Raw genomic sequence first — 26,630 nt, forward strand, 5'->3', positions numbered from 1 at the left:
ATGTGTGTTTAGGGGAGGAGCAAATACCAGAGAAGGGAGGAAGAAATGTAGCTTGTGGGACAAACCAGTGAATATCCACCTGAGTTAACATATATTAAACCCTTTACATGCTGGATTATGTTTACTGATCAAAAACAACTTTAGGAACCAGTTTTAGCACTTTCGGTAACCACGATCACCCTGCCACCCACTGTCATGGGAAGGTTCCTCTGGGACAAGAATTAGGGAGTGGCAATGACCTTGAGTTTCAAGCTTCCAGCCCTGTGAATGATAATTAGGCTAACTGGTAACCACACATTCGTGTCTCAGATACTTCAATCAGGCTCTACATGGTAGGTGGGTTTCTGTTGTCCTGGATCATTCTTATCCTGGGGAACTCAGTCTACTAACACAACATTCAGCATTTTCTTACATTTAAACTCTTTCTATTTACATTTCCATCCTTATTCAACAACTCTCCTACTGGTAGATTAAACATTTTCATAGCTTTTGCTATTGGTAAATATCAGAAGGTAAATAATATCTTTAGAGCACTTCAAAATTAAGCACAACTTGAGCAGCAGAAATAAAAAACATGATATCAAAATTCATTGGCCACAACACTAAAAGCCTTCTATAAGTAGAGGGCAAAGTTGCTCTTATCTTGAAGTTTTGTGGCAATGAAGTTCACAAAGTGAAAGTTCAAAGCACATTGGATGATTGAAATGTGCTAATTAAGGATCTGAAGACTGGGGATCTCAGGGCTTGAACATTGGTTATTTAGGTGCCTCTGGGGAAGTCTTTATTTTTTACATCTTTGAATTTCAGTTTCTTCATCTTTAAAATGTTAAATGCCTTTTGATAAAATTATTTTTCAATTAAAAGAACAAGGATAATTTTAGAAAGGCCTTTTAAATAATAAAGTGGTATTCCAAATGTGGCTTTATTAATAATTATTTGAACATTTTCTTTAGTCCTTGTAAAACCTGGCCATCAGCTTCTAATTCTGTGAGATCATAATTCAATATATTAGTCTTTTGACTCTCAGATTAGTGTTAGAAAGAGCATAGCATTGTGGGAAAAAGTCAAATTTAGCTCTGTCAATAACTAAATGTCTATCATGTAAACTTTTTAAACCTTGACTCTAAGCTAAGATTTTCCATGAACCAAAAACATTTAATTTTGTTTTTGAAGTTCTAACATTCTGTTCCTTTTTACTCTCTGAGGCTTGTATGTAGGTCATGGCTTTGCATCTGAAATGTTTACTATTTAATTATATTTTGCGTTGAATATTTGATTGTGCAATCTGTTGGTTGTCTTAACCTAGTTATTGTAATTGCGAGCTGCTTATGTTTATGTTGCCTTATATTTATTCCTACTTTCTAAAACATTTAGGATAGCAGTTTTCACAGTAACGATTGCAGAACCCTGTCGGTTCCAGAGACTCTTTCAGAGGATCTACAGGGTCAAAGCTATTTTCTCAACAATATTAAATGCCCTTTTTTCATTGTGTTGACATTTGCACTGACAGTACAAAAGCAATGGTAGGCTGGTACCTCAGTATAAATCAAGGCCGTGGCACTAAAGTGTACTGGTAGCCATTGTAATCTTCACTGCCAAGCACCCCATGAGAGGAAAGACAGTTTCATTTAAAAATAACCTTGTTTGAAAGAGTAAGAATCATGAATGTTATCGAAGCTTTCCCCTCAAGTTTTTGTCTTTTAATATTATGTGTGATAAAAATGGAAGTGCTACTACATCCCATAATAACTTGGATGTGAGTGTTGGAGTTGGGAGCTGAACTAGGTGCTTTTTTTTTTAAAAAAAATGAAATTTTATTTTACTTGAAAGAACAAGTGAACTTGTTCAGATGAACTATGGTTATTCAGACTTAGGTATTCGATATTATTTTCTCAAAAATGAATATGAGTTTTTTTACTTTGAAGACAACAACTGAGAATATTTTTTAGCAATGACAACATCTGAGTTTTAAGAGAAAAATTACAATCTGGGGAAAGTTGTATTACGCTACTATGAATATGGCAGCTTCCCAATACTTAGACTTCTCTGGTGAGGTCAGTGGAGATATTGATGAATATAATTTTTCAATATTGCATAATGAAATGTGCCATCATTTGGAAGTTTTAGATAACTCATTTTCCAAATAACCAGTTTCTGATGTTACAAAATCATGGATGCTTAACAGATTCATTCAAAGTGCAAGATAGAACATTGAATTTTAATGTAACAGAAAACAAAAGGTTTAATTTTTCAGATTCCATATAACAACTAACCATAATAAATTACAAATAAACAAGTTTTGGTATGTTATTAAAATGTCTAAAAAAACTATTAAAGGAGTCCTCTCTTTTCCATATGCCTATCTCTGTGAGGACACGTTTCTTATGTACCAAAACAAAATCTTACAATCCACTGAATGCAGATGTATACTTGTCTTCTATTAAGTCGAGAATTAAAGATATTTGCAAATACGTAAAACAATGCCACTTTTTCCCAAACATTTTTTAAATATAGTAATTGCTCATAAAATATGTTAACGTATAAGCTTTTTAAAACAGATGTTTTAAGATTTCTGTTTTAATTTTTATATGAGAACTGCAATGATAAGAGTATAATAAGTACAAGAAAAGCTAAAATATATTGAGCATCTACAGTCCAGAGATCATGTTTAAATATGCATTATCTATAATCCTCACTACCTACTGGCAAATTATTCTTCAAATTATTTCTTTTTACTACTTCTAATTACCCTGTAAAGTTTTGATTTTAATACCTAATATCGTCAAATATCTTTTTTTCAGAGACTACTGCAATGACCTTAAAATATCGGATAACAACACTGAATTTCTTTTAAATTTCAATGAGTTTATTGATAGAAAAACTCCAAACAACCCATCATGTAAGTATGCATTAATTTATAATAATTGCTTCAGTATGGTTATACTTAAAATGATCAGATCTTGGTTTGTGTGATCATATTATATACTATGATAATCCTATTTGTTTGTTCTTGTGCTTATTTACTTTGTAGATTTTCAATCGTAAAATTTTATATATTAAATATCATTTCATTAGTAAGTGAAATCAAATCTTCAAAGCAAGGTAACAGATACTTTGCAAATAGTTAAATGTAAAGAGGGTATGCTCACCTTAGCTCTTCTCAAATTTAGGAGATTTAATTTTGAATAATCTTTGAAAATTTTCCATTGCATTGTTCCTGCTATATAGAGGAAAACATATAACTCATTGTTATAAATTTATTTATAGCCTTCAATTTATATAATGAGTTTTAATATGGGTAGAATAAAAAAGTATAAAGATATGTCACTTAATGGTTTCCTTTCTTCCTGACATTTTACTTTCATGACAGTTAATTTCATATCTTAAATACATTTCTATAATTTCCCATTTTTTGAAAACAAAAATTTAATAATTTTTAACCATTGTATTTGTCTTTCAGATAAATTTGCTTCATTCATACTATGAGATTTCATAGAGATTTCTAGATTCTTGGCTTTTAAAACATTTAAAAATCTAAACTGGTTTTTTCTCCTTAAAATATTTATTATAAAAGTACTGTCAGGAACAAATGCAGTGCAAATAGGAAATACAAAAGAAAAACAAAATTCGTGGCACAATATACCTTAGTATTAAATATAATTTGAAAAAAGAATAATACACATAATTGACTTTTTTGTTTTCCCCTCCCTATGTCTCCCTTTTTTCCTTCTAATCTATTCTTTTTTTTTTTTTTCTCTTTCTGTCAGGAAGGGCTAACAAAGCACGTTATCAGTTATCAGAAATGAAAAATCCTTCTTAAAGCTTTCCCATAAATTTCAACTTATCTTATATGTGAAGAAATATCTTCCTAGCACCTACCTCCACTTCAGCACAAAATAGTTAGTGGCTTCAAAGAGCCTCTTGGAAAACCTGTCATGGGCAGCTGAAGTCTACATTGATCATGCCTGAACATGATGGTTCTTGACCTTTCTACTCAGTGTGAGCTCCCTAGGACTGAGCCAGAGCCTTCTAAATGCCCTTTTATATCATTGTTTATTTTCTATTAATAAGTAACAGGCATTCCCAAGAGAGAACTGAAATAATAAGATTGTTGAATTTTTCTTTAATTAGATACCCAAATTGTGTAACACACACTCCTTGCAAAGATGAGTTTATCATAAAGGTTTGTCTAAACATATAGAATACATCTTCAGAACACAATGAAAATCGGAATCATTCTTTTTTTCAATGCCTCAAGTTCCTAGTGAAGTATAAATAAGTGTAAACAAAATACTTTCAGTCTGTTCTTTAATCTCTTCCTTTGTTTTACCTCACTGTTTACCTGCCTCCCCCATAATCCAATAGGAATTTTTTGAGGTGATTATGTAACTATGTGAAGAATTGAGAATTGACAGAATTTTTAATTATAAAAAAGTGAATACTCATAAAATTTATATTTCCCTATAACACTATTATACATTGTAGATCTTTTTTCTCAATTGTATCTTTATCTTATGTTATTAAACAATATGTAAAACTAAAAGTAGATATCGGTGATTGAAATTTGTGATTTAAATAGTTAAAGGTGCAGTCAAGTTTAATTTTGCTTTGTAAAAGTACTTAAACATTAGGTGAGAATTATAATTTCACTAATGGATTAAATTAACTTATTAACTTTCCTAAGTATTTATGATATAGAGTGGTTATCTTCTTCATATTCCCCCATTCTTTAGTGTTTGAGAGACACTGTGTGTGTATGTAAAGTGGTAAAGGTTAGTAGTAATTATCTGTTTATATATTATATGTAGCCAGCTGCATGGAACAACTTTCAGGACACATTTTAAGCTTGGGGCATAATGCATATAATAATGAAATTATAAAATTGCTTGAAACCTTGATTTATATTATAAATTATCTCATTTGTTTTACCTAAAAAGATTGGAGATCATTAAAATATATCATTTACTTTCCAAATAGACTATTTTTAAAGTAATTCAGTTTCTAAAATAATCTAGTAAAACAGAAAGGTTATAGAATGACTTGAAATGTACTCCACTCCAAAATATGTACTAAAATGATCTTTTGATCCTGGGTAAAAGGTATATTTAATTAAAACTAATGAAAATGTTTCTAGCCTATCCCACCCTCACCTCTTATAGTAAGTAATAGGATGTTAACTAAGGGACATATATTCCTTATCTGAAAAAAATGAAATTTTATCATAAATGTGAAATCTCAGAGCATACCTATAGTTTATTTCAGAGCTTCATGGGCTTAGAGCAGAGGAACCAGGAGAAAGGGAAGGCAGCAAAGCTTTTGTTTAAGAGTGAACTTGGACTAATACATTCCAGAAATGACAACCTGAAGCCTGTGCTCTCTGGCCAATATCAGTTGATTTCAAAACCAGTCTTGAATTTGTGCTTGTTTGTGATAATTATTCTCTTCTTTGCCACTCACTATATGACACTGAATTTGTCAAAAAAGTCAAAATTTACTCCAAGATTATCAATGCTCTGATATTTGGGATAGGGAAGATTTAAAATATCTTTTCCTATAACTTTTGTTTAATATTTTTACTTGACAATTTCAGAGTTAACAATTTCATGAGACAGATCCACACATATACATAAACAAACACAGTTTTATATACATTTACATATATATAAAACATTGTCCACAAAATTATGATGGTTTGAAATCATCATACTAAATTACAAAAAGAAACAAAAGAGGAAAACTATTTCTTTATTGTTTCTTAACATGTCATATTTTGGGTATCTTTTTAATAAAGTTTAATTTGCCTCATTTAGTAATTGGCCTTTGCACTACTCAACCCAATCCATATCTTGAAGAGTGTGAGGCAAGATAAACAATATAGAAAACAAAAAGAAAATGAATATGAAATATATTTTTAAATTCATAGAAATATTAGCCACCCTAATTTGCTATTGGAAATAGAAATTTTATTATTTTCATAATTAAAAAATATGGGTGTAATTGAGGATATCCTTTTTCTCTGTTAGGTAATACAGATTTGATTAATAGAGTCTTACTGGATGCAGGTTTTACAAATGAACTTGTCCAAAATTACTGGAGTAAGCAGAAAAATATGTAAGTATTTGTTCTTATTAAAAAAAATAGATATTCTGCATATTACTTTAGCTTCTCCCTGGGAAGTTTTTGGATAATGAGTCTCAAATTTAAAGTTTATTATTTATCTTTAATAATAATTTCTCAAGAAAAACGTTTTACAAGTGTTGAGAACTTACATTTTCAGTTTTGAGTGTATTCCAGTACTAGTATCTACCATTACTCAGCTTTACATGTATATTCAGTTCAGTGTGAATTAAATAGACGTGTTTGTGGTAAAATAGGATTTCTGGTGAATGTACAGTTGGCTATCAAATAGCACTACCATACATCTGGTCAGGAAATTTGAGAAATCTGAGTGTGCTTCTTACTTATAATCTGTTGTCCACCTCATTTCCAATCACTAAATGCTAAATATTTCCCACTCTTTTTCATAATCAAGATACTAAGATTCCATTTCTAAGAAATTACTGCAACTTGTTTTTGTGCCTTTAAGTATTTTCCATTCCTCTACCCACAGCTTCCATTTTATTCTCTATATAATTCATACTTGCCAGAATCTTACTTCTAAAATGCAGTTCTAATTTCAAGATGAAGATTTCAAGGTGAAGTTCTCTAGCAAGGAATTCAAAGACATTCATGAACTGATGATCCTTCAGAAACTTGTGCTTGAAACTTCCTGTTTCTCTCCTTTTATTATTACACCAAACATCAGCAATCTTCACTAGCTTTCCCTTATACATTTTGCTCTCCATGGGATGTCTTCTTGCTTTCTCTGTCATCCCTGTCAATTTCTATTCCATCTTCAAAATGTAGCTCCCTCATTATTTCCTATGAGATACCTTCTCCTAAGCATTCTTCAAGTACTTATTTCATAGATATTTCAATTATTAAAGCATAATTGTGCATCTATTGATGTGTTTACTTTGGCTTCCTTTGTTTTAAGACACTTGTTTTATTTCTCTTTTTGTCACCAACACCTTAGTATCTTAGCATAAATTTAGTAAAACAGTTCTTTCTTTTGTCTTCTATTCCAGCAAGGGAGTGAAAGCACGATTTGTTGTGACTGATGGTGGGATTACCAGAGTTTATCCTAAAGAGTAAGTTCAAATAACATCTGTAAAAATAGATACATTACAAGACTGTGCCAAAGATCTCTATAGTACTAGATAAGGCAGCCATTCTTTAGAGAAACTGATCATTGTTGGTCGATTAATTTGGAGTCATTGTTTAAAGTATTTGTACTATTAAACTATCCCATTTTTCTGAAAATTAGAAAATTCTCTAATAGTATTATTGTTTGTTCAAGAGGTGTTTAAAGACATTGTTCTCTTTATAAACAGAAGCTAAATTAACATAATGATGATAGCCTATTAGCAATATCTGTGTAGCACTTCATTGTTTTCACTATTGTTTGATGCATCTTATCTCTGTCTATAAGACACCAAAGCTTACTAATGTTAACTGACCTATTAACTTACCTGTCCGTATTACCTGCCTGGTAAATAGCAGAATAAAACTAGCAGTCAGGTTTTCCTGATTCTTAATATAATGCTATGTTGAAATATTTCTTAGTAATGAGTATCAGTTACACTATCACTTACTGCTAACTTCCTCAGACATACCTGAGATTTAGGCATATCTGTAAAGTTCAGTGTGTCCACAGAGGGAAAAGTAGGTTATCAGGTAGATTAAAGAATACAAATGATGAGCCATTTCCTTCTTAGGGCTGGAGAAAATTGGCAAGAAAACCCAGAGACATATGAGGACAGCTTCTATAAAAGGAGCCTAGATAATGATAACTATGTTTTCACTGCTCCCTATTTTAACAGTAAGTATTGCTTTGGAATTCAGCTTTTCTCAATTCCTTTTTAAAAATAAATTATGGCTATTATCTGCTCGCCTCAAATCACTATAAAATATGTTAAGTGCTCAGAATAGTTATTAAGCATATAGTATATGCAAGGCATTAGAAAAATAGAAAAGGAACATCCATTTAGTTGGACAGGTAAAATGCATACATGGCAAGCAGACATCCAATAATTTAAAGATGGCATGCACAATAAATAGAAACACATGTAGATGATCCTTCATATTACAACTGAAAATATATTGAAGAATGTCTAATGAATTAAATAAAATGAAATGGATTAATTCTATTTTATCAGCATTAATTACATAATATGATATTTATAAAAATTAATAGTTCATATTTTAAAATATTTTATCTGGTGATTTGCCAAAAACTTTCTAATGTAATCCTTCAACATCTTTGAGCATAGGTATTATTTAACCCCATTTTTCATAAATCGGGAAACTGAAGTTCAGAGAATTTCAGAATTTTGTTCAGGGACATATATATCTTATAAAAGGCAAAGTCAATTTTATACATCCATGATCAATCTTTCTACTTCACTTCAGCAGCCTCTCCAATATTTTAACAAATGTTATGAAGTAGAGATTTGGCACATATTCATTATGTCATGGAAGTAGATGCAACAAACTAATGTTCCCAAGTCAATTACTACAAACCAATACATGGATATTCCAATTAGCCCGGTGTGTGTGTGTGTGTGTGTGATGAGAGGCAGGAGTGAACATACCTCTTTACAGTTTATAGATGTTAGAATTTTTTAAGCAAAACACCATCCATTTGTATCTAATGGAAGAAATTCAGTATTATTATTTGATTTATCTAGGTAGGTTTTTTCTATTTTATTTTTTTTAGAAAGTGGATCTGCTGGCTATGAATCAGGCATTATGGTAAGCAAAGCTGTGGAAATATATATCCAAGGGAAACTTCTTAAACCTGCAGGTAAGCATACATATTATACACATAAACACAACAAAAATTAAATATGACCTGACATTTATATTATAACTGTTTATCAGGAAGGTCATCAGAAAGTCTCAAACAAAATAAAGTCAAAGACATCAAAATAAAATACAGTTAGTTATCTATGGAATTGGGGAACCAAATTGATGCTACTCAGAGTTGAGGACTTTTGAAAAAAGTGGGTAGGTTTATATACTGCTGACACAAATTTATGCACTCAATTTAGGGGAATATATCAAAATTTTAAATATTGGATAAATCTAGCAATCCCACTCTGGAAGTGTCTCCTACCATTTTCAAATGCATACAAAGGTCTATGGCCAAGGATATAAATACTTACAATAACTTAAACATGAAGGGTTAAGTTCCCATCACTGGGGGAAAAGAAAAATTATGGCATATCTATACTGTAGACTTCTATATGTCTGTTAAAAAGAATTAAGAGTCTATTAAAATCTTTCTATAAAATGTATACAAACATAACCTTTTTGGTAAAATTAATCAAGAAAGTAAACCCAAAAAACATAGTGAAAGTGAACTGGAGAGGGTAAATACATTAAAACCTACTGGCTTATTTTATTCTATGATTCAATATTGATTGCAGTTTTAAAATAGCATATATTAGAGAGGCCAGATAGAGAAAGTAGAGAGACTGCCTTTATGCTCCTGAGGGCAGTTTTATCCCATCTGTGGTTTTGCTACATGGATTCTGTCTCACTTCTGCACTAACTCACTAACCTGTTCCTTCATTCATCCATCCATTCTCCTACTCACTCACCTACCTATTCACCCACACATCTATTCACTCTTTCAAAAAGTATTGGATATGCACCTACTGCATGCACTGGTGAAGTTAGGGGAGCCTCTTAAAGTATACTATTTGAATGACCTCATGTTTATTAGGCTATCCCTGACACTACTATTTTATTTAAGCTTAATGTATTAGTTAAGTGACCAGGTTGAGGCTAATGAATAAAATATTTTGTGAATATATGTTAAATTTATGTAATAGTTTAAGAGCACCACCAGAAAAATATCTTAAATATTATATTCAATCCAACATTTATTTGCTATTGAATAAATTACCTAAACTGTCATTTAATGAAGATTGATTGTCTTATAGATAATTATGACTTTAATTCATATTGTGTTTTTCCAGTTGTTGGAATTAAAATTGATATAAATTCCTGGATAGAGAATTTCACCAAAACCTCAATCAGGGATCCGGTAAGATAATCTTTAAATACTTCTTATGGTACACTTAACATTATCAAAATTCAATCAGCAAAAATAGTAAGTTTCTTATGTAGTGGCAAAATAAATTATTAATGCCACTACAGTTATGAATTCCTATTTCTTTTCAGAGTTTTTGGTTTAAAGTAATAATAAAAAGAAAAGTATTTCAAGGTTATAAAATGAAATGTTAGTTTGGCTAGCTATGGATTGATATTTTTCTAATTGTAAATTAAAACTTATCTGTTTTATGGGGCTAGACTATATTTTATACTTGACAAATTATTCAAAGTGGTTTTTTTTTATTTCAAAATATTAAAGGGAATACAAATGTTTTTGGTTACATGGATCGCTTTTGAAATGCTTGAGTCATGACTGTAAGTGTGCCCATCACCCAAACAGTGTTCACTGTACCCATTAGGTAGGTTTCTGTCCCTCCCCACCTCTTTCCTGCTTGATTTCCACTGAGTTTTACTTCCCTCTGTGCACATGTGCTCTCATTCATTAGTTCCAGTTCAATGAGTACATGTGGTGTTTGGTTTTACGTTCTTGGTATACTTAAGAGACTGATCTCTAGTTCCATCCAAATTGTTGCAAAAGGCATTAGTTCATCCTTTTTATGGCTAAGTAGTATTCCATTGTATACATATATCACATTTTATTAATTCACTTATGAATTGATGGACACTTGGGTTGATTCCACATCTTTGCAATTGTGAATTGCACTGGAATAAACATTCAAGTACAGGTGTCTTTTTGATAAAATGACTTTTCCTTCAGGTAAATATTAATACCCAGTACTGGGATTGCTAGATCAAATGGTAGGTCTACTTTTGGCTCATTGAGGAATCTGTATATTTGTTCTCTATAGAGATTGTATTAATTTGCAGTCCCACCAACAGTGTATAGGCGTTCCTTTCTCTCTGCATCCACACCAACATCTATTGTTTTTGGACTTTTTAATATAAGCCATTCTAACGGTGTAAGGTGATATTTCAATATGCATTTCCCTAATTACTGATATTGAGGATTTTTCATATGTTTATTAGCTATTTGTCTATAATCTTTTGAAAAGCTTCTCTTCATGTCTTTGCCCACTTTTTAATGGAGTTGTTTGCTTTTTCCTTGTTGATTTGCTTTAGTTCGTTGTAGATTAAGATCAGTAGCCCTTTATTGAATATACAATTTGCAAATATTTTCTCCCATTCTGTAGGTTGTCTGTTTGCTATGTTGATTGTTTCTTTAGCTGTGCAGAAGCGTTTTAATTTAATCAAATCCCATTTATTTATTTTGTTATTGATGGGATTGCCATTACCATTTCTTGGCTTTGGTATCAAGGTAATACTGGCTTCATAAAATGAGTTGGGAGAATTCCCTTCTTCTCAATGTTATGGAATAGTGTCTGTAGTATGAGTACCAGCTCTTCTTTGTAGTATGGTAGAATTTGGCTGTGAATTCATCTGGTCTGGGGCTTTTACTTGTTGGAAGATTGTTTATTACTGCTTGTATTTTGTTGTTCATTATTGGTTTGTTCAGGAATTCTATTTTTTCCTGATTGAGTCTTGGGAGGTTGTGTGTTTCCAGGAATTTGTCCATTTCCTCTACGTTTTCTAGTTTATGTGAGTAGAAATTTTCATAGTATCCATGGATGATGTTTTGCATTTCTGTAGTATCAGTTGTAATGTCTCCTTATTAATTTCTGATTGAAGTTATTATACAAAATCGACAGACTGCTTGTTAGATTAGCCAAGAATAGAAGAGACAGGACCCAAATTATTCTAAAATTTCTAATTATAACATGGTAATAATATAATTAAAATCCAACTTTTAAAAAATGTGAGGTGATAATTGCATTTCTGTGTTTCAGTGTGCTGGTCCAGTTTGTGACTGCAAAAGAAACAGTGATGTAAGAAAACTCTTTAAATTTCTTTTAATTACAATATTTTCTTACTCATGCTAAGACTTTAATGATTAAAAACATACATGATTTTTTAATAAAATGCTAAAAAAAGGAACTAATCAATAGGTATGAATTTGAATTTATATGCTTTTAATTCCTAACTTTAAACACTTCTATTTTAAAAAATATTGATATATGATGAGAAGGTAAAAAAATAGCGATGTATATATAGATGGTATTTTCTTCAGTCCCAAGTGCTGTACATTCTTTTGTACATATTTATCTTTAGCTCCTTTTCTGGATGGGAAGTTTCTAACCAAAGCAATCTTCCCTCACCTTTTGCTCTTTCTTTAAATTTGTTCAGACTGTATTTTTGGTGATAGGAAATTTTCTTGAACTAAACTCTGAAGTTTATAATAAATTATATAAGTTCTACTTGTATAGATTGGGTTTTAGATTATCTTGTATTACTTCCACTTCTGTTTGAGAGATTGAAAAAGGAAATGTGAACTTTCATTGTTCAAAAGTTGAAGATGCTCTAAGAATAACAGTAGATAAATTACTCTAAGAATGAAATAAGAATTATGAAATGCACTATTTTCTTCCAGTCCTCTTATGTGTGTGTGTATATTTTCAAAGGAAGCAGGGAGTTCATAACATCTCTATTACTCTTTACCCATGTGAAATTATAAGTCAATAATTTTAATTATTTTTATAGCTTATCCATTTTACATGGACTGTATAGCTATTTCTGGAACAAAGATTTTAGCAAGCTGCCTCCACATTAGGCAAATGCAATGCATTATGTCTCCAACTTTGAAAACAAATTATTAAATTGATTTTTATATATTAATACATGATTTAAGCTGAGAGGGAATTTATCCTATGTTTCAGGGTGAATGAAAAATTTTTCCTCAGCCATGGACATTTTTGGTTTTATATTTTGCTTTTAAATGTTGCTATCTAACCAAACATTTTTAATATAAAAATATTAAATGGTTAGTCTTATGTTCCTTTTTTTTAGTCTGTGTATCATAGTAATTGAAATGATAGTTTTTTTCAAATCTTAAGTATGTGTTGAAAATAATTATTATTAGATATCTTGGTCTATCCAATTTTCTGGATCACTTAGATAACCTTGAAGTGGTAATAAGAATATTTGTAATTTGTTCTTAAGATTTATTCAGGCCGAATTGACAGTCTTAATTGGATGGTTGGTGGTAGATTATCAAGCCTGCCAGTTTGATATCAATCTATGCATTCCTCTTTCATCAGAATTTCCTAATGATATATGTTTAAAAGAAGATACATTTTAATGTATACATTAAAAAATACATTTAATTTTCTCTATTTTTGTTCTAATCATCTACATGTAATAGAGTAATAATAATGCAACCTCCTAAGCTCCCTAAAAATGTGTTAATTGTTCATTTTATTTTAATAGGTAATGGATTGTGTGATTCTAGATGATGGTGGGTTTCTTTTGATGGCAAATCACGATGATTATACTAATCAGGTATGTACCGGAAGAAAGAGAGAAGTGGGCTTTCCAAAGTGCGTTTCCGTGATCAACATTACAAAGCACCAACATTATAGAAATTGATGAGTTGTTCTGTCATACAGTAAATTTTAAAATGCTTAATGTAAGCCATTAAGAAATGCATGCTAAATCTATTTGTTGTTTAGTTAGTTGATTTTACTTTTGGTAACCAATAGTTACGATTAAAACATATAGTTAAGGATTGCAATACAATATAAACTTATTTTTAATCTTTCAGAAATTTAGAAAATTTTCACCTAAATATTTGCCAGTCGATAATGTCTAATAGAATATATGGTTGGTTGGTTGTTGTAGTTTCTAGTTCCAAATCTGCAAATTGGCATCACAGGCTATTGTTTAAAAACCCAAGTTTTTAAACAAATTTGCATAAGATGCCAACTAATTTCATTTCTGAATCTGCATTTCTGGCTTCCCTTTTTAGAAAAAGCAAACTATCTCTCAACACTGACCTGTTTTTCTGTATGATGATGTTTATGGGCTAGAGCTGATTAGCTAGTGATTGCTCCTTTAGATGGGACTTGCTCCAGTTTATAGTCCCAAGTTTCTTTCTTTTTCTAATCCAACCCACTATCATTTATGTTACTTGTCACTTCCTTAGGAGGCATTTGTGTTTTATTGCATGTATTTAAGTTATACAACAAGATATTTTGATATACCTATTTAAGGGATTGCTATACTCAAGCCAATTAACATAGTCATCATCTCACAGTAATTTTTGGTGTCTTAAGAGCACCTAAAATCTACTCTCAGTAAATTTCCGGCATACAATATTTTTAACCGTAGCCCTGTTTTGTACATTAGATCTCCATCTAAAGTTGTATATCCTACATAATTGCAGCTTTGTATTCTTTGACCCACATCTCCTCATTCTCCACCTTCCTACTCTACTCTACTTACCCAGGAGGCATTTCACTGTGACATTCATGCTTCCTACTCTCGTTTTAGTTTTTTCACAGTGCCGTATACAGGTTTCCCATTTGCTTTTAAGCTCCTGAGTTTAGTTCATAGTTTATTCATATTAAGTCTTTTCACTGTACTATTGATTCAGGTGCTCATTTTTTGGCTTAAATTTGAAACATTTTTTTTTTTTTTTTTTTTTTTTTTTTTACCAGATTGGAAGATTTTTTGGAGAGATTGATCCAAGCTTGATGAGACACCTGGTTAACATATCAGTTTATGCTTTTAATAAATCTTATGATTATCAGTCTGTGTGCGAACCCGGTGCAGCACCAAAACAAGGAGCAGGGCATCGCTCAGCATATGTGGTCAGTAAAATACCCACAGTCAAATGAATTCCTCCCAAAGGGATACACAAGTGTAGACTAATGTAATGACTTTATCATATTTTATAGCCATCAATAGCAGACATATTACAAATTGGCTGGTGGGCCACTGCTGCTGCCTGGTAAGTGAAAATGTTAATTTTCTTGGTAATGAAAGAAAGGTGCTATGAAATAGCACATCATTTGATAAAAATATAGATTTGCAGACATGTAAATTGTTGTTAGGAGGATTACTGTTTTCATTTGCTATACCACATATTGGTAATATTTATAGTTTTTCTTAACTGAGCACTGTAAAACTTAGACTTACTCCATTTTTCATATGAAAACAATGTTATGTTTATGTAAACTTCAGCCTATTAAAGGCTTCTTTTTTCTATGGATCTGTTAACTCTTTATTTGTATATTTTTCTTTATATTCTTAATTTCTCATATTGTAGGTGTATTGATCTATAAAAAGTTACCATTTATTAATATCCAAATTGGTCTATATTGATCAAATTCATGGCATGGTGACTTAACTTTCTACCTCTTTACAATTAATGCAAGGACTGGCATAGGCATCATGTTGCTGAAATGGATATAATTCTTTCTTTCACTGATACCTTCCTCACCCCCCACTTATGCCCTTCCACTTAAGACATTTAAATAGTTTATTGAGGTATTATAGAAAGTCAGAAAGATCAAATTTTTCATTGTTTAGTTCAGTAATTAAACTTCCTATTATATCTAAATTCCATTATCATCCTTTCCCTTACTTTCTTTTATTATTCCAGCCCTATTTCTTGTAGATTAATATATAATATTCATTTGATGTTGAGGTTTTCCTGGCTAAAATTAAGTGGCTATATCATTTTAATTATTTAAGTAGCAAAGAAGATTTTAGGATTTTAAAATTTTTAGATTTTAAAAATAGGATTTTTACAATTCTATTTTTTCTAAAAAATCATTTTCTTGTGTGATATTTTTACTTTAATTTCAGTGGGTTTTCTAAATCTCATAGTGATCCTTAAATACTTGATTGTCTTAATCCTAATTTCTGGCCAAAATATACCTCCTATTTTTTTTTTTTAAGCTAAATTCAGTTCTATATGAGTCTGTATTATTTGGCTGAATTGTCATTATTATAAAACTGAAATGTGATATCTCTATATATAATTTGTATAGTTTTTTCATAAATGTCACATTGTAGATTTATAAATTTATTCTATATCACAAAGTAAATAGTTCAAAAATCCAATCCTGTGGCACAAAGTTTTAAAAACTGACAAAGAGAAAATTGTGAATATAAAAACCTATGCACTGAAATATTGACATCTTTTTACAGATAACACTTATACACGATAACATCATGTATCTGTCCCTCACTTGGTCCTGAACATGATCTGAACACTTCTGACTTCATGACATTTTATAGATTAAATAATTTAAAAAATACATACATAAAAATGCTCCTAAACTTTCCCAAAATGATGAAAAGGAAATATGAATTTATGTGTATGTAAACATAAATAGTTGGGATTTTTATTATTTATTCATTTCTTAAACTCAGGTCTATTCTACAGCAGTTTCTCTTGAGTTTGACCTTCCCAAGACTCCTTGAAGCAGGTATGTAAATGCTCCGATATTGTCATTGTCATAATAACAATTAAAATTTTCTTTTTCAATGTACTGAGTTCAACAAACTCAAAGAGAATGTGTGGATGTGTGAGAGAGGACAGAAATCATCCACCTCACACTTTTGAAATTTTTTTGTCAAACCTCTCCTACTCTTCTAGAAATTTTACTATGTCACAACTGTTATTCTTTGAATTTATTCCATTGATATTCATCAGGCACCTATCAGAGGCCGCCATGATATTAGACTGCAGTAAACAAGGCGTTTGGCCTTATACATTTATTTGGCTCCATAAGAAGTGAAGACTCCGGGGCACTGACTGCAGTGTCTGCTCATGATGGTGATCATTGTTTTGACTCCCCACAGTTGAGATGGAGGATGATGACTTTACAGCCTCCCTGTCAAAGCAGAGCTGCATTACTGAACAAACCCAGTATTTCTTCGATAACGATAGTAAATCATTCAATGGTGTATTAGACTGTGGAAACTGTTCCAGGTAATTTGTTTATTTCTGGAGTAGTCCTAGTTCACTAAGAAATTGTATTCACTTTTATAATTATTACAGAAAATTATGGAGATTGTTGTTGGAGTCAGGAGTTACTGTTTTAAGTTGAAAATGTCGGAGGGTCTTCAGTTTCTCTGTAGGCTTTTAAAATTTATAATTCTTAAAAATCTAACTTTGATGAATTGTAATTTCTTCTATTATAATAATTATATGATCAAGATAATTGCTTTCTCTTTTAGGCAGAATACAAAGAAATTTGATATTTAATATTTAAATATGATTGTATTCTAATATAATTAAGAATGATCATATTAGTCATTTTAAGTCATTATAAGCTAAATATGATTTCTTTTTACATATGGTAACTAAATAAGTTTATAAAAAGGTTTTTTGGGGGTTGTTTTTTTTTTACTTATAGAAATGTTATCTTTGATTTGAAACTGAAGGAACTGTGAGAAAATACAATTTTCCAAGGTCGTGTTTAATATTAGTTGGTATCCATAAAACATCTTTAAAAATTTGGGGAAGAGATGGTGAATTTAATTTGGTTGTAATGGAATAGAATAAGGCAAGATATGGGGATTTTTGAAATGTTGAAAGGAAAGTGATGATCCATGCCACAGGGGTCCTGAGAACAGAGCATCAAGTCTCAGCTTGCAAAACACAGAGTTAGGACACTTTGTTTTTAGAAATAGAGGGCAGGTTATTCTAGAAGAAATATTAACAGAAGGGGAGGACACATGAGAAGGTGGGCTAATCTGAGATTGTAAAAATGGGAGAATAGTGGGTAACTAGGGGATTCAGAAAAGTAGTTTAAGAATTTAAAAATTTTTTCAAGAAGGGGTTAACTGAAACTATCATGAATTTTTAAAAGACATAGCCAGTCTGTTTTATGACTTGCTTTACCAAACCTATAGTCCATGGAGAGGGTAGAGGGTATGAAGAGGAGAAGAAATAGGGAGGCATCAAGCATGAACTCAGAGAAAAGCAGACCATCTCATTTAGAAACGAGCATATCAGGCTATTGACTTCTGGAAATGTCTACATCAGAAAGAGTTTCACAGTGCTTCAGCCTTTTATTAATTGGCATCCAAGTAACACCAACAAGTGCGTAAAGAACTAAGTTAATTTTAAAGTTATGGTCAATATAATCAGGACATTAAATTGAATGGCAAGTTTCCTTTGATTTGGATAAAGCAAAAGGAAATAGGAAAAATATAAATAAAATCCCAGTTTGCAAAATATATAATGATAAAGAAATTACTTTTTTAGTGATATATTTATATCTTTATGTTGTTTGCTAAAGAAAGTAGAAGCAGCTTAAGGTGTGGACAAAATAGAGGATAGAATTTAGAACCCTTAATTCTGTCTATGTCTGTAGTACCCAGAATATAGTTACCAGCCACAGGCAGCTATTTAAATTAAAATTTTGTGCTCAAGTGCTCAGTAGCCTTCTGGGGCTAGTGTTTACCATATTGGACAGAGCAGAAACCATTTCCATACTGATCTGAACTTTGCCCTTAGATGTTGGGCCATTTTTGTACTCCTTGTTTTCTTATTGGTAAAATAAGGAAACTTTGGTGTATTTGCAGTGACAATTATCACAGTTCTTTAAAGGTATAAAATGAAACTCTTTTCCTATGAGTTTCAAAAACTATAAATAGTGCTTATTTTGCAATGAGGACTAACACTTTAAAAAGGTCACAGTTAAAACATCTCCCATTGCAATTTTTTAGTACTCATTTGAGATCAGGTAATATGTTGATGCTAATATAAATTAAAACGTAATTTTTTTCTTCTAAAATCATATTCATTCTATTGTACTATTGTAATGTTTGCATTTCAATATGTAATATTATCTTTTATTTTAATATGTAAGTATCCTTGAAAGATTGTCATTCTTTTTCCAAGAGATCTTCATTTTCTGTGCTATTATAATATTTATTATGCAGAATCTTTCATGTAGAAAAGCTTATGAACACCAACTTAATATTCATAATAGTTGAAAGCAAAGGGACATGTCCCTGTGACACACGACTGCTCATACAAGCGGAGCAGACTTGTATCCTTTGACATCAAAGAAACTCACCTTAAAGTGATACATTCTGAACCTGGGTACATTGATTATGCTCAGAATGCTGTGGATCCCTCACACAAAAGTTGGTTTGAATGTCAAGACTGATTCTGCTACACATGCACCAAGAAAAGGAGAATTCACAGTTTAGTTCCTTAAATCCCTAAGTACTTGAATTGATTGTGTTGGGCAGAAGTAATGGTAAAGATGTCTCTTACTTGCTTTGGGAAATAAATACATTGCATTGTATTTTTTTATCATGTGAAAAAAAGAAATAACTTCATATTCCTTAACAAGTCTCTTTAGCTGACGGTCCAGATCCTTGTGATATGGTTAAGCAACCCAGATATCGAAAAGGGCCTGATGTCTGCTTTGATAACAATGTCTTGGTAAGACCACACTTTTACTGGATTATAAATTAATGATCACGGTCCACAAGAATTTAAAAAGGCAAATTGCAGTTTTAACCCAAACATAATGTCTTAACCATAGTTTTTCTCATTAACATGATATACTTGCTTGTAAATAGATTTTTTTTTTCATTTCAATGGTAAGCATAAACTTAACAGTTGCTTCTTTTATCTGTCCTTCCCACAGCAATTGTACTTTCAAACACAATTCCAATGAATTTACTAATAATACAAGGTCACAAATCCAATGATTTAAAAAATTATCTAATAAATAAATAACAACTCTTGTTGTATATGTGTTGCCTCCCTTCATTTATATTTTAAGCCTGAAGATACAAGTTATTTTCATTAATCTTCATTGTGTATTTAAAAACCTGTTATGTAGCTATTTTATAGATCTAGTTTCTGATTCTACCACATATTAGATTTGTATTACATTCTTTAATTATATTTCTTTTTCTATTTGAAATTATGCTAGGTCAATTACACAGGGTTAATTTGATAAACTATTAAAAAGCATATTTAATGTATGTTATTTAAATATTACCACTACTTTTTCTATATTTCAGCTGTCTTTCCCTAATAAACAATATCCTGACTTACTGGATATATAATAAACTTTGTGCTTTTAAAATTATTTTAATTATTAAAAATGAAGCCACATAAAAATCTATATACTTTTTATTTTTTTACTGATTTACATATAATATTTCCAAATTCTTTGATTCTTTAAGTTGTGCCTTTGAATGAAGTGGCTTGTACAAACCAATGAACATCCTAAACATAAAGCATTATCTCATAAATTGTTTATCCTAAACACATGTCAAACATCTGTTGACCAATGTGAATCTTTATTCATTTATTTAAAATAGGTTTACCTACTCATATACTGCCACTTTGGTCCCAGAAAGTATAAAACATTTTCACAGATATGTATTATGCAATTAGATAATCTAAACTAAAAATGGAGCAAAGGAGAGATAAAATCAGTGGTGTGAAATACAGCTAAAAATGTAAAATGTATTGGCCAGTAAATCCCAGTTATCTCAGTGAGGACGACTGATATAGGGAAATTAATTCAAAATTGCAACTAAATTGTTTTTTCCATTTATCCAGTAAGATTTATAAAATTCAGATATGAGGACTGCTATTATTCTACTAAACATTCAAGAGATTCACCCATGTCAAATTATTCCCCAAAGAGTTTTATATCATTAAAGAAGTTTCATTCATCAACTCTTTTGAGAGTAGAAAGGCTGATTAAATTCATTCAGGGGAACTTGAAAATCATAAAAGCCTGATTATCCAAAATACTATCATCCTGGGAGGCTATATATTTTGATCAAGGCATTAAAAACATTTGACCAAGACCAAAATTTCTCACAATTCAAGTTCTTGTAAATTACATATCAGGTTGTGTGTGAAAGTACAACTCTTGCTCAGTAGCTTGGTGTGCTAATGATGTGTTGTTTCTTTAGCAGTGGAGTATTTTGGTAATGCTTATTTGCAATGGTCATTGTGAATCTGCTTGGATGGAGGCTCACATTAACTGCTAACTGCAAGCAAATTGCATGAAATCTCATCTTGTATGTCTTCTTTTCTGTGTTTTCTTTCCTTTTCCTGTACTTGCTACTTTGCCCGTTATTAATAGGATCAACTTATATGCACAACGAGTCGTGCCTGTACCATGATGTCAGCTCGTATCTTCATTTTACTGCAAGTTTTCATGTGGTGTGGATGGTCAGTCACTTTCTCTAATTTTTCTTTTTGTTTTGAGCTTGAAATTTTAGAAAATAATCCATATTCCTAAATTCACAATAATAAATCTCCTGAAACCAGGTTGTTAAAATCCCAGTACTAATGTTGTTTTGTAAATAGCTGATTTCAAATGGTATGCAAAGTTCTAATCCTAAACCAAACATATTAGTTTCATGTACTTATTTAAAACATGCTTTTTTTATGTTTTTTGTGTAAAAATTAAGTCAATGTGGAAAGATATATGTGCTTCGTGATATCTCACTTTTATTAAAGAGCCTAATGATAATTATTAGAACCGGTCATCTCAATTTATTCTCAAAAGATGCTAACATAAAATTAATAAACTATTTCAATTTTATCAGGCATTATATAAGGACTTCTGGATCAATCATTCTGATTTATCTTTTAAACAAATCTGATTTTACTGATAAGTCTAAATGCTTCTAATTTCTAAGTTATTTTTATTTAATAATACATTATCTAGGCCAAAATTATCATTAGTTATTAACCATTTGAGAAATCTCTGAATTATATAATCAGTTCTACTAAACAGATATTTGGGAGCCTACATTTGTGTTTAGTGTTCCATTTGCTGTTTTGCAGTTTCTTTTTTGATGCTCTGTAATCATCATGATTGTGTTAGTAGAGCAACTTTTGTTGTTCTTTCTTCATTGGTTTCCAGGTATTCATTGATTAGGGAGCCACTAGATGGAGATGTGGCCATTAGTATGAATGGAGTGAGTGTAGCAGAGTGGGGTATGGGGTGGAAGGGGAGTTGCAGAAGGAGTCTCAGAAAATAACCAGATTGTTCTGGGATAATAAAATAATGGCTTTTATGGCAAAAGATTCCAACTTAAGGAAGCCTAGCCTATTTTACAGACCAAAATTAAATAATCTGCCTCCACATACATATTTATGAGTTATGTATGATTTTTGATACAGACATAATATGTAATGATTAAATCAGGATAATTGGGGTATCACTGCAAGCATTTGAACATTCCAATTCCACTTTCAGTAGTCACCCTATTCTGCTACTGAATATTAGATTTTATTCATTGATTCCTTAAAGAAGTACATAGGTAAGCAACCACTTACGTAAGAAAAGTGTAATGAAGTTTCTATTAATATAATTGTCCCTATTTGTGGTCATAATAAAAATCAGCAAACCAGAACATAAGGGTACCAAATTATGTTGTATTCTATAGGCAAGAACTAGTATAAAATTCATTATATTTTTAACTGTGATTCAAAAGTTTACTTCTCACAGAATTTTTAGATAAGATGTCTAGGTTATCAATTAGATACAAAATGCATAAATACTGCTTTTCAATAGGCCAGCTCCCTTTTTACCTTTATCTGTAAAATCTATATGCAACAAGGAATTTACATTTCTTTCATCCAAGTCCTCCACAAATTAAAATTTTGAATTTTTATCTCATGATATTTTTTGTTCCATAACAATAAATTTATCATGAAAATAGTTAAATATCACCATAAGCTCAAGTGGATCAGATCAATATGTTGTAATGAAACAATTTTTAGAACATGAAAAGAGCACATTTGAGATACTTAATATTACTGTATCATTGAGGAATACATAATGATTAGTCTTGGAGATGATATATCTGATGTATACTTTAAGACTAGGATTCAGTATTTAAAAACATAGTTATCGGTATAGAACAGTGAATCCGGTTAATGCAGCTTGAATGTTGATATGATATTAAAAGTTGAAAAAATTTGTTGTAAATACTGAGAGATTAGTTGGCAGTTGTTTCCCACCTTGAAGACCAATAAAGGTCAAGATAGACTTTGACCTTCAGTGTAGTCTGGCTAAAACCAGCAATTTGTGCTAGGTTAGATTCTGGTCACAGGGAAAGTGGATTGGCAGTGTAATCTCTCTAAGGCATTTAAAAAATGACTCACTGTAAAGGATTCTTGCATAGTTCAAAAGGATATAGATTATAAGTATACAATTATGAAGCTCCATACCGTGAGGATTTTATTGAAACACAAGTGTTCCAATGATACCTTTTTACAAGGGCTTTGTGAAAAAAGTATGACTGAAATATAAACAAATGAAAAAGCTAGTTTATTAATCAAGGAAGAAAATAAAGCAAGCCAATAATCTATCCATTGAGAAAGTTTTTTTTTATGCTAACCAAATTGTATAGCATGTTAATGGTTACATAAAAATGGATATGCAGAAATAAATGTATATATTTATTAATCGTTCTACATTTAAAGAGTTGAACAAGTATATTACCTATCTCATGATCTAATGTGGTAAGGATATTGAGGCACCATGTAGGAGAACAAATTATTTTTAGGGTCATTCCTACTGTATAGTATCTACCTGCCCAAAAACTTTTAAATATAAATTTTCTTTTAAGCTGCTAGGGGTATCTTTAGTAGAGACTTACCTAAATTAAAATAATTAAAAGCCAGTATTTGATGGCTTTCTTCACTATGATTTGCCTTTTGAAGGAAATTAAATGGTGACTATAAGTCGGGGTGAGGGGGAGAGCAAAAACTTCTTAAATTACTAGAACACTTTCTTTTGGAAAAATGTATTTCTAAGTCTATTTAAATAAATTGAAAATTATTGAGCTCTTATGATTTGCAATTAGTTATCCCAGGTCCTGGTTGGAGAAAGAAAGGCAAAGTTAAAGTTTAGCAATACCCAGTTAACAACAATAAATTGAAAAGGTTTTAGCCACTAGTATGCATGGTCTTATAATGTAAGCCTTGGGGCAAACTCATAGGAATGTAACTATGGTTTAGATTATTTTTCTTTTTAATGAGAAGGAAAATAAAGAATTCTCATTTGATATATTTATTAATAGAGCCTTTTAAGAAAGTTCCCCTGTGAGGAAGTCTAGTAAAATTAGTCTTATATTTTAAAAGAAATATAAATTGGCATTGCATACTTTTTCTATTTTAATGTGCTAAACTCAAATTGATTTATCTAATCATGGTATTAGAGGGATTTCAGTCTCTATGGTACAGAGAATATTCTGAGGTTTATCTCACGTCTGTGCATTTGTGATTAAGAATGTTTTTAGAACTATCATGATGACTTGAAATTATTTTATGAAAGTAAGTTATATGTGCTTATACTGTGCAAAATGCATGTGGAAACATGATCAGGAAACTGAAGAGGCAGATTTTTCAGTATGAATCAACATGCAGACTACAGGGACTCTAAATAACTTATCTAAACTCCCACCTCTTAAATTGAAACAGACATATCTCATCACAGAGGAAATAACACCAAAAAAAACCCATAAAATAGAAAAACAATGAAGAGCTAGAATATTTTCCCTTCACAACACATTTCTATAATATGAAGATGTGTTTTACAGTAATAAGAATTTTCTTGACAAAATATGTCCTTAATACACAAAGGGTCTTGTTTGTATGCTATTTTTTATGCTACCAAATTAATATTTAACAAGAACTGGGGAGTACTTTTGATTGACAATTAGACTTTACGGTAGTACATTATACTTATGGTGTTACTAACCAGTTAATGTATGCTGCTTTGAGTTCCAGCTGTTCATTTATCAAATACTGCACACCTGCTGCATATCAGGCCACTCTTGGTGTGAGATACTTGAGATATGTTTACACTAAAAAATTCTTGGGTTTTTTCAAATCTGAAATACAATTTAACTGAATACTCTGTTTTTTATCTGGTTACTCTACCTGAAGCAAAAAGTATCTGAGCAAAGAGAAGAGCAAGTGCAAAGGCCCTGAGATAGGAAACACCTTGGCCAGTTGCAGAGAAAGCAAGTATTACTGGAGTAGAGTGGGGTGGAGGCAGCCAGGCTCTAGACCAATAAAGCTTTGTGGGCGTTGGTAAAGAATTTGGATTTTGTTCTGAGAATGATGAAGTATTCGGAGAGTGAAAGGGTTTGATTTACAGTTTTAAGACGATGGCTTTTTGGAGTGCAAAAGAGCAGAGTAGAAGCAATAGGGACAAGTGAGGCAGGTTTTGCAAAAGTGTAGGCAGAAGTGATGGCGACTTGGAGCTATAATAGTGACCAGTAGGTTTAGGGATAGTTTGAAGCTGGAGTTCAGAAGATGGATTAGATCTGAGAAAAAGAAAGGCATCACAGAGGACTTGTAGTCTTTGACCTAATCCACTACTACTCTAAAAGTGCCATTTACTGATATTCAGAAGAATAATGTTTTGGGGCAAGTGTGAAATCTCCATAAGACATACTTGAGAAGAGGTGGTAGGAATCAATGAATATGAAGGGCTGAAGATGTAAAAGTGTTAGTTATTAGGAAATAGATGATATTTAAAGCCCTAGGACTGACTGGATAAGATCACCTAAGGAGAAGCATGTGTTAGCCAAAGATAAATGAGAAAATCTCTCAGAGAGAGAATACCCTGTTAAATGCTCCTTAAAAGGTCAAAAAGGATAAGGACTAAGAATTGATTATTTTATGATTCTGTTTATAGATTGATTTTTCTCCCGATCTTCTCTTTAACAAAAAGAGTTCTGCTGCCTTAAAATACAAGAAAGAAATTGTATTTACTAGGTGACAGGCTCTGTATTAAATTCTGATGAATAAAAAGAACCAAAGTTTTTATGGTTTGGGAGCTTAGAATCTTTGTAAAATTGTTCCAGAAAAAGAAAATATTTATTTCACCTATGATTTTGATTCTTGGAAGATGAAACTTAGATTAGATTAACAGATACTTAAGAGAGTATGTTTTAAAATGGCATTCACTATATTAAAAGGAATTGAAGGACGTGGAAAATAGAAGCTAGGAATAAAAGTGAAAGAATAATTTTGCATTAGTAGGAAACCAAATGAGTCACCACTAGATTGTAGGGAATCATGTGACTGTATTCATTAGTAATATTTCATGGTTTTCTAAATAAACCTCTTTCTAGCTGACTTCTTTATTTTGGATATATGTTTTCAGAGTCTCCTTTCATTGTATATGATTAAAATACATTAATCTTCATTTTACTTGAATTCTTGATGAAGGTCCAGATACCATATATGTACTATCTGTTCAACCTTAGAAATTAGATATAAGAGAAATGGGAAATAGAAGTTTCTTTCTTAAATATATTTACCAATCCCATAGTCGCTTAAAACTATAATTCTTAGACATGATTAAAATATTATTTCTTTCCTGCATTTATAAATATATAGGAATTTTTGATACTATGAAAGTTTATTTAAAATTGGTATATTGCTCAAAACAACATTTATTTTTTAAGTATTTTCTTTCATAATCATCAGAATCTACAACTTAAAGCATTTGTCAAATGGTGCTAGGGAAATTGCTTTATCAAAAATTATTGACGAATAAAGTATAGGAAATGTAATTTAT

General features: G+C 31.0%; 1 protein-coding gene across 7 annotated transcripts in view; it reads left to right on the plus strand.

Moving 5' to 3' along the window:
* Window positions 1-26,630, plus strand: part of CACNA2D1 (calcium voltage-gated channel auxiliary subunit alpha2delta 1) — a 476,872-nt gene that overhangs the window by 446,079 nt on the left and 4,163 nt on the right. For all 7 annotated transcript variants that reach the window (XM_076006476.1, XM_020289801.2, XM_076006475.1 and 4 more), the window contains 14 exons: window positions 2,802-2,899; window positions 6,024-6,111; window positions 7,128-7,190; window positions 7,818-7,921; window positions 8,819-8,905; window positions 10,086-10,153; window positions 12,027-12,065; window positions 13,504-13,575; window positions 14,733-14,885; window positions 14,973-15,025; window positions 16,456-16,511; window positions 16,888-17,017; window positions 18,979-19,088; window positions 19,407-19,489. In XM_076006476.1, the coding sequence (XP_075862591.1) occupies window positions 2,802-2,899; window positions 6,024-6,111; window positions 7,128-7,190; window positions 7,818-7,921; window positions 8,819-8,905; window positions 10,086-10,153; window positions 12,027-12,065; window positions 13,504-13,575; window positions 14,733-14,885; window positions 14,973-15,025; window positions 16,456-16,511; window positions 16,888-17,017; window positions 18,979-19,088; window positions 19,407-19,489 (1,204 nt within the window). The remainder of the gene's footprint in view (window positions 1-2,801; window positions 2,900-6,023; window positions 6,112-7,127; window positions 7,191-7,817; window positions 7,922-8,818; window positions 8,906-10,085; window positions 10,154-12,026; window positions 12,066-13,503; window positions 13,576-14,732; window positions 14,886-14,972; window positions 15,026-16,455; window positions 16,512-16,887; window positions 17,018-18,978; window positions 19,089-19,406; window positions 19,490-26,630) is intronic.

The sequence above is a fragment of the Microcebus murinus genome, chromosome 9 (genome assembly GCF_040939455.1).
Source record: "Microcebus murinus isolate Inina chromosome 9, M.murinus_Inina_mat1.0, whole genome shotgun sequence".
Lineage (NCBI taxonomy): Eukaryota > Metazoa > Chordata > Mammalia > Primates > Cheirogaleidae > Microcebus > Microcebus murinus.